The sequence below is a fragment of the Anolis sagrei genome, chromosome 2 (assembly GCF_037176765.1).
Source record: "Anolis sagrei isolate rAnoSag1 chromosome 2, rAnoSag1.mat, whole genome shotgun sequence".
NCBI lineage: Eukaryota > Metazoa > Chordata > Lepidosauria > Squamata > Dactyloidae > Anolis > Anolis sagrei.
Genome location: NC_090022.1, coordinates 111453827 through 111470090, shown reverse-complemented (window position 1 = coordinate 111470090; position 16264 = coordinate 111453827). Strand labels below are relative to the sequence as shown.

The 16264-nt window shown below is 41.6% G+C and overlaps 1 protein-coding gene across 1 annotated transcript; it reads right to left on the bottom strand.

The window, feature by feature from the left end:
* Positions 1-812: 812 nt before the first annotated feature.
* On the bottom strand, positions 813-13538 carry CCNJL (cyclin J like). Its single transcript, XM_060764955.2, has 6 exons — positions 13270-13538; positions 11898-11969; positions 10066-10276; positions 6488-6787; positions 4832-4991; positions 813-3870 (listed from the first exon to the last, which is right to left on the bottom strand). Exons 2-6 carry the CDS (start codon positions 11958-11960, stop codon positions 3381-3383), a joined length of 1224 nt encoding a protein of 407 aa, XP_060620938.2. The 5' UTR covers positions 11961-11969; positions 13270-13538; the 3' UTR covers positions 813-3380.
* Positions 13539-16264: the final 2726 nt, after the last annotated feature.

The following is a 16264-nucleotide window of genomic DNA, read 5'->3' as shown; positions in this document are numbered from 1 at the left end:
CATCTATGGCTGGCATCCTCAGGGGTTGAGGTCTCATAAATGCAGGCGAAACGTCAGGAGAGAATACTTCTAGAACATGGCCATACAGCCTGAAAAACCTACAACAACCCAGTGATTCTGGCCATGAAAGCCTTCGACAATATATTGTGGAGTCTCCTCGTAAAGAGAAAAAGCCGGTAATAATAATAATATAATAATAATAATAATAAAATAATAATAATAATAATAATAATGCCTTTGAAGTCTGTACTTTTGGCCGTCCAGATGTTGCTGGAGTACAAGGCTCACTGCACCCAACTACTGGCGATGTTTAGGTAAGACTGATGGTAAAGTCACTGATTTCCCCCATTGCTAACCTGTACACAGGATGTAGGTAAAAAGTGCCACCACTGAAACAGGTTTTTCAGCTTATGTTCAAGTGCCATATATGAACATGGCTGAATAAAACAGTAGCCAGGAGCAGACATCTTCCATTATATGACTGCTATAAGCATACAGAAGTGCTATAAACAAATCTTATAATTGGGTACTATATCAGCATTTGTCTGAGCTACTATGTGGTGAAAATGTATGAATGTGAATAGGAAGTTTCATTTGCAATGTTTTCTTATCACTTAACAAATACCTGTACACTTCAATTATTTCAATATGTGTATCAGTAATCAATGTAGGCTGGGGTAGGAATTGTGTAGCCATCAGAAGTTGCTAGACGGATGGTGGAATGGTGGAACTTTACTAAAGGTCAACTTTTGAGGGCATCAAACTCAGTAGATTTCCCCCTCCTGTTAAAGGACACACATATAAAAGTACAGTAGTGTTTTGTGTTGTTTATTGAGTAACTTTTCTTCAGATGGAGTTCAAAATGGAGACATTTTTTTAAAAAGGCTTCTCTAAAAGGTTTCGCAACATGAACATACTGGAGGCAAGAGTTTCCCTAGTGGAATTTTACACACTCGGGTAACAAATGTCTGCTTCAAAACAGTCGCATACATATCAGGCTGTACACAAGTATTAAAAAGAGTGTAAAACACAACTCCATGCATTATTTTTGATACAAAAATGTCCCATTAAAATTTGTAACAACAAATAAGCTCAATGAAACCATTCTCTCCTCCTTTTGATTTGTTACATATATTGTTAAAAAGTTTCACTGGCAGAGACTGTTCCCTACTTCAACCTACTTTTATCTGGTGCTGGAAGTGATGGCACTTGTTGGCTAGTGGTTCTCAACTTGGAGTCCCCAGATGTTTTTGGCCTACAATTCACAGAAATCCCAGCCAGTTTACCAGCTATTACATCTTTGGACCCCAGGTTGAGAACCACTGTAGGCCGATACATTCAAGGGGCTCAAGCTGGCAACATTTATTTTAGAGACACCATCAACTCACAATCATCAGGCAGGCTCTGAGAAAGGGAAAGGTTTCTCCCATTCCAAAAACCAACCCCACATTTCCTCTTCAACAATGCTCTCTCTAAAACAGTGGTTCTGAACCTGTGGGTTCCCAGATGTTTTGGCCTACAACTCTCAGAAATCCCAGCCAGTTTACCAGCAGTTATGATTTCTGGGAGTTGAAGGCCAAAACCTCTGGGGATCCACAGGTTCAGAACCACTGAAATGGAGGATGAAATAACTTAAAAAGCAAAAGGGATGACTTTTACGGTCACCACTATAAATTTGCACATACATTGAACTAACTAGTATAAAAGCATATTGCACATTGTTTGTATTGCAATCCTGAGAACCTTTTTCACAAACAGTACTGGCACCCAGCAACTCACATCAAGTGAGCATTTCACATTCTAGTAGACATCCTAAAAATGTCTGTGAGATGTTTAAGCACATCTAAGTGTTCAGGCCACAATCCCAAAAGTATACCTTTAAGAGATTGAGTTTGATGATATCAGGAGGAACCAAGGCAAGAGGACAGGCCTCCAAATCTGTGCGTGTCGAGGATTTAATGGCTAAATAGATTACCCTTCTCTCAGTTCCAGCTCTGCAAATGCCTCCTCACCCCAAATCACCTCCACTTTCTTCCAACCACCGCTCAATCAGGTTCATTTACAAGGAAGTCAAGACAAGAGGGAGGAAAATTTGGGTGCCCTGGGGAGGCATTTGCAAGAGGAAATTTGTGTAGGAGGGAGGGCAAATTTGAGCAGTCCCTCACTGCACAAATATTGCTGTGAGAAGCTCCCTTTGTCTCAGGACTTATTGATACAGAAACAAGGGGAGCCCAGTATATGTGACTCACTCCCAAAGACCATGCTGGTTTAAAACAGGAAGATACCTTGGGGTGGTGATGGTGGGAATTAAAACTTTGGATACAGAAAAGCAGAAATAGCTTGTCCATTAAGTGACCAAGATATTTAAAAACGTCATCAGTAGGCTTTTGATTTGCATACTAGTGCTTAAACTAAAGTGCAGCATAATGTTACATTCGACTGCCTCCCCATACTGCAACACACTGCCATCTATCCTGGGTGTTGCTAGAAAACCGGACTTTTTCAAAAAGTCTGGTTTTCTAGTAATATCTTAAGACATTCCCCAAATTTTTAAAGCTCCCTTTAAAACACTTTTATATACTTTTTTGCAGTTTTGTTAGGTGTACTGACTCCAACTGCAAGATCTAACAAGTTACCCTAGAAGACAGAAATCCCTTCAAATACATATATATATTTAAAAGATGTGTGTTCAAGTAAACATTAATCCCTGATATAACCTGTAAACCATGTTTTTCCAAAAAGTGATCACTGACTTCTTAGGACAGCAGCATATTTAATAGGCAGAGGTAATTTCTAACTGCATTTAAGAAAAAGACTCAACATGAGACCCTAGTGGCATTTTGTCTACTGATGGTTCACTAGTTTTCCTGAGATTTTAAGGTCAAAGTAGTTGACAATTCTTTGTGCTGATATTTAGGTTTAATACCTTGCTTTGTGCAAGCTCCAGTGAAAGTAAGGTGAGAAGCATCCTTCATTGATTATTCCCGTTTGAAAGGAAAAGAAAAGCTGTGCTACGTGTCAACATGTTCAGAACAGCAAGTTTAAACAGGCTTCATAGGGAAGGCATTTTGCAGCAAAAAGTCTAATGGCAGATGTTTCTCCAGGCTCCCTTTTCCAAAAGTAGTAATTTAAAATCACACGATGCCCGGTTCATTGGCACCAGGGAGCAGAGGGGGAAGAAGCCCATTTCAATCAATGATATCACTGGAAAAGTAGCATCTTGAATTGTGAGGTATACATTTTTGCATTTATTTTCTCCAAGTCTTGTTCTTGTTGAGTTTTTTTTTTTGTTAAAACAGGTTTCTATTAATAGATTTGCTTGATCCAAACAGTTCCTCCGGAGCCTCTTCCTTCTGGGGTGCAAGTGCAATTCACTGACATTATGCCCCTCTCCCTACTGTAGTGTCTTTTTCTCCCATCTTCCTTTGTCCATCGAGACAGCCTGCTGTGCACGAATGGTAGCTGCTGAAATAGCTACTGCCAAGGATCAAAGACAGACAGTGAATTGGCTCCTCTGAGACTGCCACCTGCATAGTGACTGCAGGCCCTTGAATGGACACGGTTTGGAAACCAACAGGCTCAGAGTTGGCGGTGGAGGATGAAGGCAGTGAACTGCCACTTCCTGAGGCAAGGCTGCTTGATTGAGGAGCTAGTAAGGACTGCCGGTAAGTTGAGAACAGATCCTGCATCGGAGAGTAGAACTGTGAGAAGACGCTGTGTTGCTGAGCCAGAGGATGATGGCAATTGGATGGCTGGAAAAGAACCTGTGTTGGGGTCTGGAAAGTCAGGCTTTCCACAAGCTGCTTCTCCCGTAGTAGAGTTGCTTGATCTTTTTCCTTGTTGGCTTCTTTGACATCCTTCTCATGGGCTCTGTTCAAGAAAAAATAAAGCAAGGGGGTGCTAAAGATGCACTGTGTTGCGGAGACGCAAACTGGTAGAACAGCATTCACAAAATGAGCATTATGTCAGCCTCCAATCCTATTTTCAGGGCAGGGTGATGGGGGTCTATGATCATACCAGGTCTTTTGAAGATGTGGAAAATTCCAGTACTATTTTTCCAATAACACAGAACTTACAAAAATGCTGTAACTTTTGAGTATAGCCAGATAGCATTTGCATTCTTGTGACCCAAGTCCAGAAGTGAGACTAGTAGGCTTGCTCTGGGGGGGGGGGGGGAGAGGAATAGTTTAGTTGTGCCATGCATAAGGCTATCTATGGAATGTGGTGAAGAGATTGTGTGATGGGCAATTCAACCGCCATAGTGGACAATGTTTTCTGAGCTTTTGGGTGCATGTTACACAACTACAGTAAGGATATTTGACAGCAGAAATAGGTTAGGATATGCATGCATAGATACTAACTGGGACTCATGAGAGTTGTAGTCTGAAACATCAGGATTGAATAAGTTCTCCTATCATGAACTAAACTTCAGAATTCATTTCCTTGACTGCACTGAAACCATACAAAGGTGTGTGAGTGTGTTGCTGTGTGTGTGTACAGAAATACAGTCTTCCAACAAAAGCTGAAGGATCATGGGAGTTGTAGTCCATCATCTGGGGGAGGGGCATACATATTCTTCACAGAAGGCTTAAAAAGCTGGCTAAAGACTCAACAGTATCTCACAATAGCCCACAGTGCACACACATACTTGTCGGGGATGTAGTTTATTTTTGAAGTTTCTACTCCAGTTCAAAGAGTGGGTGAGTTTTAAATAAGAGTTGTCACACTGGAAGCTGTGCTTAGTTCCATGATGGTAGACAGGAATGCTCTTCTTACTGTACTTCTCATTAAAGAGAGTATGACAGGTGGTCTGTTTTTGTTTAGAACTTACATAAGCATGAGTTCAATGCATGGAGTAACGTTCTCCCAGGAATACTGTGTGAGCTCCTGGAGCGGCGGGGTCCAAGCAGGAGAGAAGTTGAGGCAGATTCGTGTGGCACCCACACAAGCAGCGGCGACCAGAGAAGGCCGGAAGGAGAGGAAAACATGGTCTGGAAAAGAAAAAATAATGAGATTGGCAAGGACTTTCAATCCAAAAATGGGCAAACTATTATTACACTTTCCTCTCTAAGCTTGGTTGAAGGTTATGGTTTTTGGATATCTAAGGACACAGACATTTATTAGCAATGTCTGAACAAATTCAGTTGGACTTCATTTCAAACACATATACGAGTACACATACACTCAAATCAATAGTACTCCTATACTTTAAAAGCAAACTATCACATATTCTGGTTTTATGTGTTACACCTCAGGCAGAAGTGAACAAAACCACCTTTTGGAATCTCCTTAACTCAGTTCAGCTTGAAGATATCAAGCAAAAAGTGGGCAAAAGAAATAATATCATATGAAAACTGACTGGCACAGCCTGGGGATGACAATCAGATATAATGAAGATATCTGCCCTTGCACTTTGCTACTCTGCTGCTGAGTATACATGCCCAATGTGGAACACATCTCACCACACTAAAACAGTGGATGTGACTCTTAATGAGACATGCCGCATTATCACGGGGTGTCTGCACTCTTCACCACTGGAGAAATTATACTGTTTAGCTGGTATTGCACCACCTGACATCTGCCGGGAAGTAGCAGCCTGTAACAAAAGGACCTAGGCAGTGACATCTCTGGCCCATCCTCTGTTCAGGTATCAGCCAACAAGTCAACACCTTAAATCAAGAAATAGCTTCCTAAGATTTACAGAGATACTTGCAGGAACACCTCAGCAAGCGAGAGTCCAAAAGTGGCAGGCTAAAACACGGAGCCTCAACCAATGACTGATACCAGATGAGAAACTCCCTCCTGGGCACACAGAAGATGGAGCGACTTGGAAGGCACTAAACAGACTGCACTTTGGTACCACGAGATGCAGAGCCAATCTTAAGAAATGGGGCTACAAAGTGAAGTCCACAACATGCGAGTGGGCAGAAGAGCAAACCACAGACCATCTACTACAATGCAATCTGAGCCCTGTCACAGGTAAAATGAAGGACCTTCTCACAGCGACACCAGAGGTACTCAAAGTGGCCAGTTTCTGGTCAAAGAACATTTAACATAATGCAAATTTTAAAAACTTTGTTTATGGTTTTTCTATAAATTATAACTGTATTCTCAGTTCACTTCTGACACAATAAAGAAATAAATCTTCAAGATGACAAAAACCTGCTGCCTCAATGCTAAAATTGGCATTTTTGCTCAAAGAAAAGTGACAAAATAAATAGGTTGGAAAGTGATTGTCATATTTTGAACACATCCACCCTCACCCATGGGACTCAAATTTATCATAGCTACTTAAATGCCCTTGATTTCACTGGGTTTATCTCATGTTGGTCAAAATCGTACACCAATAATATGGGTTAGCTGTATTTCACAGATCCTGAATAATGTTCTGAAGTGTGCTAGTCTCTTTAGTGGTATATTCACTAGGACATACCACATTTATTCCCCAATTACCAACGAATGCTGTCAACTTGACAAGTGTGGTTACCTTGCAGCGAGACCGACAGGAAATAATGAAAGTATTTATTAATGAAAGTTCTGGCTTCGGTCATGGATGTGAAGGCCCAGCCATTGTGTAGGTCACTTTCAGTAACAGAGGCAAAGAGGTAGTAATCGATGTAGTGTGCTGGTGTTGGCAGACACAGATTCCAGTCAAATGTTTCCAGGAGCAGCAGTTCCACTTTCAGTAGATCTTTCTTTGTTAGCACCAGGTTAAGGTGGGATGTGGAAGCAAAGTCGTTCAACTGTTCTAGCTTTGGCACTCTTTTCTCCTTCTCTTCAAATTTACCTGTTGAGAGGGGACAGTATCATAATGAATTTTATAAATTGGTAATTAGAAAACATCACCATCTCCTAATCAAATACCAGGAACAACCCTTTATTAAAATAATGAGACATCGCCATTATTATCACTTGCTCACCATCGTACCCTAGGAGCTGTGGCGGTGCAATGGGTTAAACACTTGTGCCAGCTGAACTGCTGACCTGAAGGTCAGTGGTTCGAATCCAGGGAGCTGGGTGAGCTCCCACCTGTCAGCTTCAGCTTCTCATGCAGCTCTCTCACACCAGAAGCGACTTGCAGTTCCTCAAGTCACTTCTGACACTAAAAAAACCCACAATGCCCCGATCTTGAAGTAAAAATCTATCAATCCTTGTTGCAGAACACAGAAATATATGGTGGAACATATTAATATTTACATTCATCCAAAGAGCTCTCAACTACAGGTCTTGGTGTACACAAATGTTGAACAAAACATTCAGGGAAATTAAGGCACTATTCTCTTCTTAAGACTGATAATCTTTTATGTTGTCTATGCAGTCAGAACTGAAACTTAATATGCTGTTGTATAGAATGGGACGTGAGCATCCAGATTATAGAATCCATGGGATGTGTGTGCATACCGAACCCCAGCAGGCACTAAGGACCTACTGTAAGCATCAGCTGATGGTGCAACAAGATTCTGTTCTATGTGGATAGAGGATTTCTTTTTTTAAGGTTAAATTTTATGTGATGTTAAATTAGAACAGAAAATATTCAATATCCAAGACCACAATCCTAAACCTGATCCCCTTCCTTTGAGCTGTGTTTAACAGCCCCAAAATCACCACCTTTCAGGAGAGTACGGGAGGAACAGCCCATGCTAGCAAAGAATAAACTAAGCTTATAGAGCTTCGAAATCCTGGTCCAGATTCCAAGAGGTTTTTCTTCTAGTTCAACCAGCTCTGTCTGTTTGCTATCAATATTTTGCTAGCCTTTTAAGTAGCAGCCTTTTTAGGAGGGCAGGAGAAAAGGGAGAAAAGGACTGGAGATATGTTCAACAGCTACTATGGTTGTATTTTTTATACTTAACTCCCACCTAAATTACTCACTTGGATTCTGGGAGCCCCCAAATCAATGGTTCTCAACCTGTTGCTCCCCAGGTGCTTTAGCCTACAACTTCCAGAAATGCCAGCCAGTTTATCAGCTGTTGGGATTTCTGGGAGTTGAAGGATCCACAGGTTGAGAACCACTGCCCCAAATCAAGACTTTGCCTAAGAAATGTTAACATATATTTGTGTACATATATGTGAAAAACAATGACGATACTGGAGCTCAGCTAAATGTCTCTTAACATGCCGGTGCCATCTTCCCCACTACCTCCCTTTAGACTAGCTTGGATGATCTTGTGAGTTGAGTTGGATTTTAATAATTACTTGTATGTGGGTTTTAGGCTAGATTTTAAAATTTGTTGAAGTTTGAAGCATATAACCCCTTGGGTTTGATGTGGATATGCGGGACTGGGTCCCCCTGTTATGATCTAGTCATCGACTGTAATAAAGTTTACTTACTATATATGTGTATGTGTGTGTGCGCACATACTATGAGAGCCCTTTTAACATGAACAGTGCTTCCACTAGCACTGTTGGAAGGGGGTCAATTTACCCCCTCCCATGGAGGCCCTGAGTTTTCATATATTGACAGTGAAACATATTTTAGAATAAGTACATAACCTTGAAGAGGGGCTCCCCTATTTAGCTTTGTTACTTGAGACCCATCTACCCATAAAATATTCTTTTGTCATCTATTATTGTTCCTACACAATGATTCTATAGCTATAGAAACATAGTAACCTGCAGCAAGTGGATATCTGCCATATAAGCTCTGCTGTTTGATTCCTACCAGGTGTTCATATGGGCGCATAGCATGCCAGTCATGAGGCAACTACACTAATTATGCATTTGCTTCCAAGAACACTTCAAGATGTACTGAAAATCACCAAAACTTTAGTAACTTTTCTGGATCAGGTTAAAACATCTTTGGCTCATTAGGCATTCCAGCTTCTTAGTGCATCCTAGTATGCATTGTTTTGAATTGGTTTATGAAGGCATTCTACTTTTATTAAATCTTAGGAGTGGGTGACCACTTGTAGGTTGTTTTTGAACCCTCACATCTTTGGATTAAAGCAGTTTAATAACAACACTATGCCTTTTAAAATGTTGAAGGAGGAGCCCTGCAAAAACATCCCCCAATTAATTCATTCTGCAGTTCTAATGCAATGTTGAAAGACCTATATAACTGATCTGGTGCACATGCTTTCAAGCTTTTCACTATCGTATAAGGGGTGTAGCAACAGAAAAGCACCTGCCACAATATGAACACAACAAAGGAACAGGAAACTAACCAAGATTTTGGGACTTCACACACCGATTGTATTTTGATTTCTAGATCGCTTCCTGTTTTAAAAATGTACCAAAAAGCACAGGAAGTCCAGTAATATGGTAATATGTGAATAAGAGAATTTAGAAATGTAAAATCAATACTTCCCCACTAAACATTGGGAGGCCCATGCAGATCTCAACAGTTGTAGGGGCTACATGTAGCTTTGAGTAACATTTTAAGGCTGGGATTTCCAGTTATTATTGAACTGCAACTCCAAGTGTCCCTCACTATTGGCTATGCTGGGTAGAGCAGATGGGACATGCAGTCCACCAACATTTAGAAGACTAAAGGACATGACACTGAATGCACAATATCTAGCAGCAGTACAGAGCAACCCCTTATACTGGAATAGGAACTTTACCTGCACAAACATAAGCTGAACACATATTTATATGATGTTTGGAATAACTTTATAGGTCCCGCAGCCTTAAGAAAGCTCAAAGCATTCTTGGGAATCCATCTCACCCAGCATATTATTATTATTTTTAATTATTTCCATCTGGTAGATGGTACAGGGTGACAAAGACAGGGACAAACAGACTGAGAGATAGCTTTTATCCTAGAACTGTGGCTATGCTGAACTCCATGGTTTCACACGGATGTGGCATTGGGGGCTGTGTGGTGGTGGTTGGGGTGTGGAGGAATGGGTGTGTTTTGTGATGTGTGCTGGGGAAGGGATTTAATTTCATTGTGAAATAGCACAATGACAAAAAACTATTCTATTCTATGTTCAAGTGAAGCAGTTGTCTTATTATAGTACAGGTAATGTGCAAAGCTTCTGTTAGCTTACTCAATGCATGCAATAGACAAGACAATCTTTTTCCCAACAATAAAAAAACACAAATCAGCTGTCAATGCTTACTTACTTGCAAGGAGGAGGCAAGCAATGGAGACGGCATACAGTTCTTCGAGATCAACTTCGTAGCGGTCCATAAAGAGGTCCAATAAGTAGACAGCAAGGTGCCTGGCTGTGGCGCAGAGCTGATAGCACTTGCTGAGGACAGCTAAGAGGTCAGCAAAATAGCGTCGCATCCCAATTTGTGGCGAGTGAGCCTTGTATGTGGGCAGTTTCAGCTCCTATGGCAACACAAAGGAGGGGCAGAGAAGGTGTGTCATTCAAGGCAGGACGAAGAAATGTCCAGAAGAGCACCCTGATCTGGCTAGTCATACAACAGCAACAAGATGATAAAAAGTGATCTAACTTCAAAGTGAGTCTCTGATTTGAAAAACTATGAAACATACTTAATATTGTTTTCACTCAAATTAGTTCAGTGTCACTATTATTAAATATAATATAACACAATATAACACAATATAATATAATGGCACAAGACTGCTGATCACTTCTAAAATGTAAAACCGTTTATACAGTTTAAAAAGGGATCAAGGTCCTGAACAAGGCAGAAGTCAAGGAGTTAACAAAGTACATCCTGAAAAAAGGGAAGATAAGACCTCTGGAATAAAGGACTGGAATAAGTGTTTATACAATGGTGGAGGGGACTAATTTCCTCAAGTGAACACACTTATCTGGACAGCAGACCCACGCATAAACACAACAATTCGATGGCACCATCCAGTCTTGTTTTAAGAGGCAAAACCACTCATTTGACCTTAGCAGCCTCCTTGTGGAGGTTTTTGAAGCTGAACATCCCACTTAAGGATGGAGCAATCTACAATGTTTTTACTGGGCTGTAAACTAAAAGTGGAACTACATTTGAAGGCTGTACTATTACAGATAAATTGCCCAGATGCCAGGCTTCAGAATGCAAATGGGGGCATTCTACATAAAATGCTCTAAGTAGAATTTGAAAGCCACCTTCAAACCCTGATGTTGTTTTCAAACATAGATGCATCTTACTTCAAGGTAAGATGAACCGAAAGGACATTTTATATCAGATCCATAGTGTAATTAGTCATCCCTCCACATTTGAGGCTTTGACTTTTTCTGATTTGGTTGTTCACGGATTTGATTTATTATGTTCTCTGGGTCTTCCAGTGTGACCCTATGGTCAATTTCCTCCAGTTATGCTAGAGACTGCTAGTGGGAACACCCTTCTATGAATCTGTAGGGCCCCTTCCACACAGCTGTACAAAATCCTACATTATCTGCTTTGAACTGGAATATATGGCAGTGTGGACTCAGATATTCCAGTTCAAAGTAGATATTGTGGGATTTTCTGCCTTGATATTCTGGGTTATATGGCTGTGTGGAAGGGCCCTTGGTCCTCCAATACAATTCTATGGTCTGTTTCCAACAAAGGTTGACAATATAGTCATGCTGGAAAACTGAGAGCCCTTCCAGACAGGCCTTATATCCCAGGATCTGATCCCAGGTTTTCTGTTTATCCCATATTATCTGGCAGTGTGGGCTCATATAATCCAATTTAAAGTAGAAAACCTGGGATCAGATCCTGGGATATAGGGCCTGTCTGGAAGGGCCCCTAGAAATACGCAGAGAGGTGTTTTTCCAGGTTAAAAAAACAGCAATGTCTTTATTCATGGTTTTCACTTTTATGGCAGCTTGAACCCCAGAGAATGTGAGGAGTGACTGTACACACACATTTCTTGCTAGAAAGCAAGAAAAATGTTTTGTATACTTATTCTGACTACAGCAACTGAGCACCAAAGGAAAAAAGGATGAGAAAGTAGAACAGATAAAAGTGGAAAGAGAGAGAGGAGAGTGATTTATAACTCCAACCTTCTGCCTCAGGGTCTGATGGATGTCCCTTGCAAGTTGCCCTTTCCACCACGGCTCTTCCATCTTGGTTTTCTGTTTAAAGCACAACTGTCTTAGTAAATTAGCAGCACTGGGGGGGGGGGGGGGAGAAGGGTTGCTTCTTGGCAGGGGGTTGGACTGGATGGCCCACAAGGTCTCTTCCAGCTCTATGATTCTAGTAGTCAATATTAAACACTGTGTCTACTACAAAGCTCTATTTGACATCTACTAAACATGTTTACAACTGTGGCACAAAAGCTTGATGAAATGCCTGGCACACGAGGGCAATGGCACACTGCCCTGAGATCCTCAATTAAAGAACAGAATACAAATAATTTTATTATTATAATTTAAATGTGTTTAAATTGATGTAGCTCCTACATCAATTTAAACACATCTCACCACGTCATCTAGCCTTGCACACCATCCAACTGGATGGAATTTTTGGCTGGATTTTTTCACATACACACCCTACATACACAGAAACACACTCAAGCAAGTTTTAGGGTGCACTTATACCATAGAATTAATGCCGTCTGATCCCATGTTAACTGCCATGGCTCAGTGCTATGGAGTCCTGGGAGTTGCAGTTTTACAAGGACTGCTGCCTTGGGCCTCAGCAAACTACAAATCCAAGGATTACATGCCATTGAGTTATGGCAGTCAAAGTGAGATAAAACTGCATCCAATCTAGATATGGGCAAACTTTGGACCTCCAGGTGTTTTGGACTTCAACTCCCACAATTCCTAACAGCCTACAGGCTGTTAGGAATTGTGGGAGTTGAAGTCCAAAACACCTGGAGGGCCCAAAGTTTGCCCATACCTGGCATAGATGCACCTTATGTGAACACCTTAAATGCAATTTATTTATTTGCTACATTGATAGACTGCTTTTCTCCCTCTAAGACAACTCACAGCAGTTTCCAACATTATAATTGTAATTGAGGACAGAATTAGTAGCTCTGATGAAATAATTATAATGAAAAAATATCATTGAATTTATATTTAAAGAACTATTTTGCAATATAACGTGGGTAGGAAAAGGTATTGACATATAACACACACACACAAATACGTATAATACCCCATTCCCACCCTCCTCCGGTTCATTTTCACAGCGGCTGGTTTGCAAACAACCTAGTAAGTTGCACTGTAGAATTAATGCGGTTTGGCACCACTTTAAGAGCTGTAGTTTCATGAGGCAGCAATCAGCCTTCTTGGGCAGAGTAGGCTAAAGACCTAGCAAAACTACAAGTCCCATGTTTCCATAGCTCAAGTGGCGTCAAACTGGATTAATCCTACAGTGTAGTAGACACACCCGGGGATTTTGCTCCAAAAGTCGAGTTTTCCTTACCTTTGCCGCCTTTTGTCTTTGCTTCTGTTGGAAAACTACCGGGTGGATGTGTACCTTGGAGAGTCAGTGAGTGGCATTTATGCAGCCCTGCCGGTTCCTTGGTCCCAGACTGGAAAAGAGAGCCATTCCTCCTCTGCTCTGCGAAGGTGCAATGGTGGGAAGGGAGAAAGCCATCTCACGCCGCAGCACACCTACATATTGCTTCCTCCTCCTCCTCCTTCTCCTTTTCCTCTCATGGAACGCTCACTGAGCCCGGACCCGCGCTCGCGCACCGGCTCCGCACTGCGCATGCCCGGACAGGCCCCCTCGCGAGCCTTGCTGGGAATGGTAGTCCTGCTGCACGCGCTGCTGTCCTCACCTGCCTTTATAATGGCCCACCTTCGAGCCCTGGCGACGTGCCTCTTTCTGCCATAATAGAAGGCTATCAATCAATCAATCAACCCTCTTAATGCAATCAGAGGAGTTAATGCGTCTCATTCTGATTTTGGGGACCTTATGTTAATGAACCCCGACGGGGTGAGATGATTGATTTATCGCCAGTTTGGGCTCTCTGAAATACCATTCTTTTCTCTTTTTTTTAGCATTTCGTTGTAAATTGCTGCCTTGGAAAAAAGCCCCAGGCGGGACATATTTTCCCAGCAATATGTCAGAAGGAGGAATTGGCCAAAACAACTTAAGAGAAATCCTTGCCCAAGCGTGTATCTACACCAGGCATGGACACACTTGTGCCCTCCCTCCAGGTATTTTGGACTTCAACTCCCACAATTCCTAACAGTGCTGTTAGTAATTGTGGGAATTGAAGTCCAAAACTCCTGGAGGGCCCAAGTTTGCCCATGCCTGAGCTACACTATAAAATTAATGCAGTTTGACACCGCTTTAACTGTTAATGGCATCATGGGAATTGTAGTTTCCATTTCAATGGGTTCAAACTACAAGAAAGGAGATTCCACCTAAACATTAGGAAGAACTTCCTGACTGTGAGAGCTGTTCAGCAGTGGAACTCTCTGCCCCAGAGTGTGGTGGAGGCTCCTTCTTTGGAGACTTTTAAACAGAGGCTGGATGGCCATCTGTGGGGGGGGGGGGGGGGTGCTTTGAATGTGATTTTCCTGCTTCTTGGCAGGGGGTTGGACTGGATGGCCCATGAGGTCTCTTCCAACTCTATGGTTCTATGATTCTAGGTCTTTAGTCTTCTCTGCCAAAGTGCTGGTGCCTAACCAAACTACAGATTCCATAGCATTAAGCCAAGGCAGTTAAGAGTGGAGTCAAACCGCATTACTTTCTGCAGTGTAGATGCACCTTCACAAAACCCTGTGAAATTCTTGGGGTCACCATAAGATGTCAGATGCAACTACAGTCCAACAAAAACATGAATCCCTTAATAATAATAATAATAATAATAATAATGCTCTGGCATAAACCAGTACAGGTGATCCCAGTAGCAATCACCTCACTGAGTGCCGTGCTAAAAGATCCCAACTGGCATTTGGAAACAATAAACATTGACAAAATGACGATCTGGCTGCCTTAACTGGATCTGCATGCATCATTCGAAAATACATTACACTGTCCTAGACACTTGGGAAGTGTTCAACTTGTGATACGAAATCCAGCATATATATCTCATTTGCTGTGTCATACTGTGTTTTGTGTCAGAATAATAATAATAATAATAATAATAATAATAATAAGCAACTTTATTTATAACCTGCCCCCCCTCCCCACAATGGCTCAGGGCGGTTTACAGAAATAACAAAAATGGCAAACATTCAATGCCAATTAGGAATTCTGAAGAAATAATTCCAGTTAAGACACTGTCCCTTCATAGGCTTTGGCTTTGGAGCTACAAAGCTATTTCCAGTCTATACTTTATATTATTACAAGATATTTCCTAGTATTTTTAATTAAGCACAGAAAGAGTGCCACCCACAATCCAGAAAGTACACTGCTATATAGACAAAAGGAGGGCTATCTACCCTTCTCAAGTCTATGTTGTCAAAACTAAGGGCTGGATTGCCAAATGGGCACATTTGATCAAAATGAAGATCTGTGGAGACGCGCTTAGTCCAATAAGACAAGTTAGCACAAACCATGTCACCATCTAGCTCAGCGTTTCTCAACCTGGGGGTTGGGACCCCTGGGGAGATCACGAGGGGGATGTCAGAGGGGTTGCCAAAGATAATCAGAAAATGGTATTTTCTGTTGGTCATGGGGGTTCTGTGTGTGGAAAGTTTGGCCCAATTCTATCATTGGTGGAATTCAGAATGCTCTTTGATTGTAGGTGAACTATAAATCACAGCAACTACAACTCCCAAAGTGTCAAGGTCTATTTTCCCCAAACTCCACCAGTGTTCACATTTGGGCATATTAAATATTTGTGCCAAGTTTGGCCCACATCTATTTTTCTTTGAGTCCACAGTGCTCTCTGGATGTTGGTGAACTACTCCAAAACTCAAGGTCAATGCCCACCAAACCTTTCCAGTATTTTCTGTTGGTCATGGGAGTTCTGTGTGCCAAGTTTGGTTCAATTCCATCGTTGGTGGAGTTCAGAATGCTCTTTTATTGTAGGTGAACTATCAATCCCAGCAACTACAAGTCCCAAATGACAAAATCAACCCCCCCTCCCCCAACCCCACCTGTATTCAAATTTGGGCGTATCAGATATTTGCGCCAAATTTGGCCCAGTGAATGAAACTACAACCTGCACATCTGATATTTACATTACAATTCATAACAGTAGGAAAATTACATTTATGAAGTAGCAATTAAAATAATTTTATGGTTGGGGGTCACCACAACATGAGGGACTGTAGTAAGGGATCACGGGCGTTAGGAAGGTTGAGAAACACTTCTCTAACTCATGTTTTTTTGTTCTTTTGCTGTGAAAGACTTCAGAGGAACACTGAAGGCTTAATGAAAAAAGCTGTGATTGCCAGCATCTTTCGCCATTGTCTATGGTGACTAGAGCTGCTGGGAGTTGCAGTTCAATAAGTTCTGG

Excerpts from the sequence above, each read along its gene's own strand:
- CCNJL (XM_060764955.2), bottom strand. The coding sequence starts at position 11,960 with ATGGAAGAGCCGTGGTGGAAAGGGCAACTTGCAAGGGACATCCATCAG. Across the intron at positions 10,277-11,897 it reads ATCAGACCCTGAGGCAGAAG|GAGCTGAAACTGCCCACATA; the intron begins GTTGGAGTTATA and ends GTGTTGCCATAG. Across the intron at positions 3,871-4,831 it reads TGCATTGAACTCATGCTTAT|AGCCCATGAGAAGGATGTCA; the intron begins GTAAGTTCTAAA and ends TTTCTTGAACAG.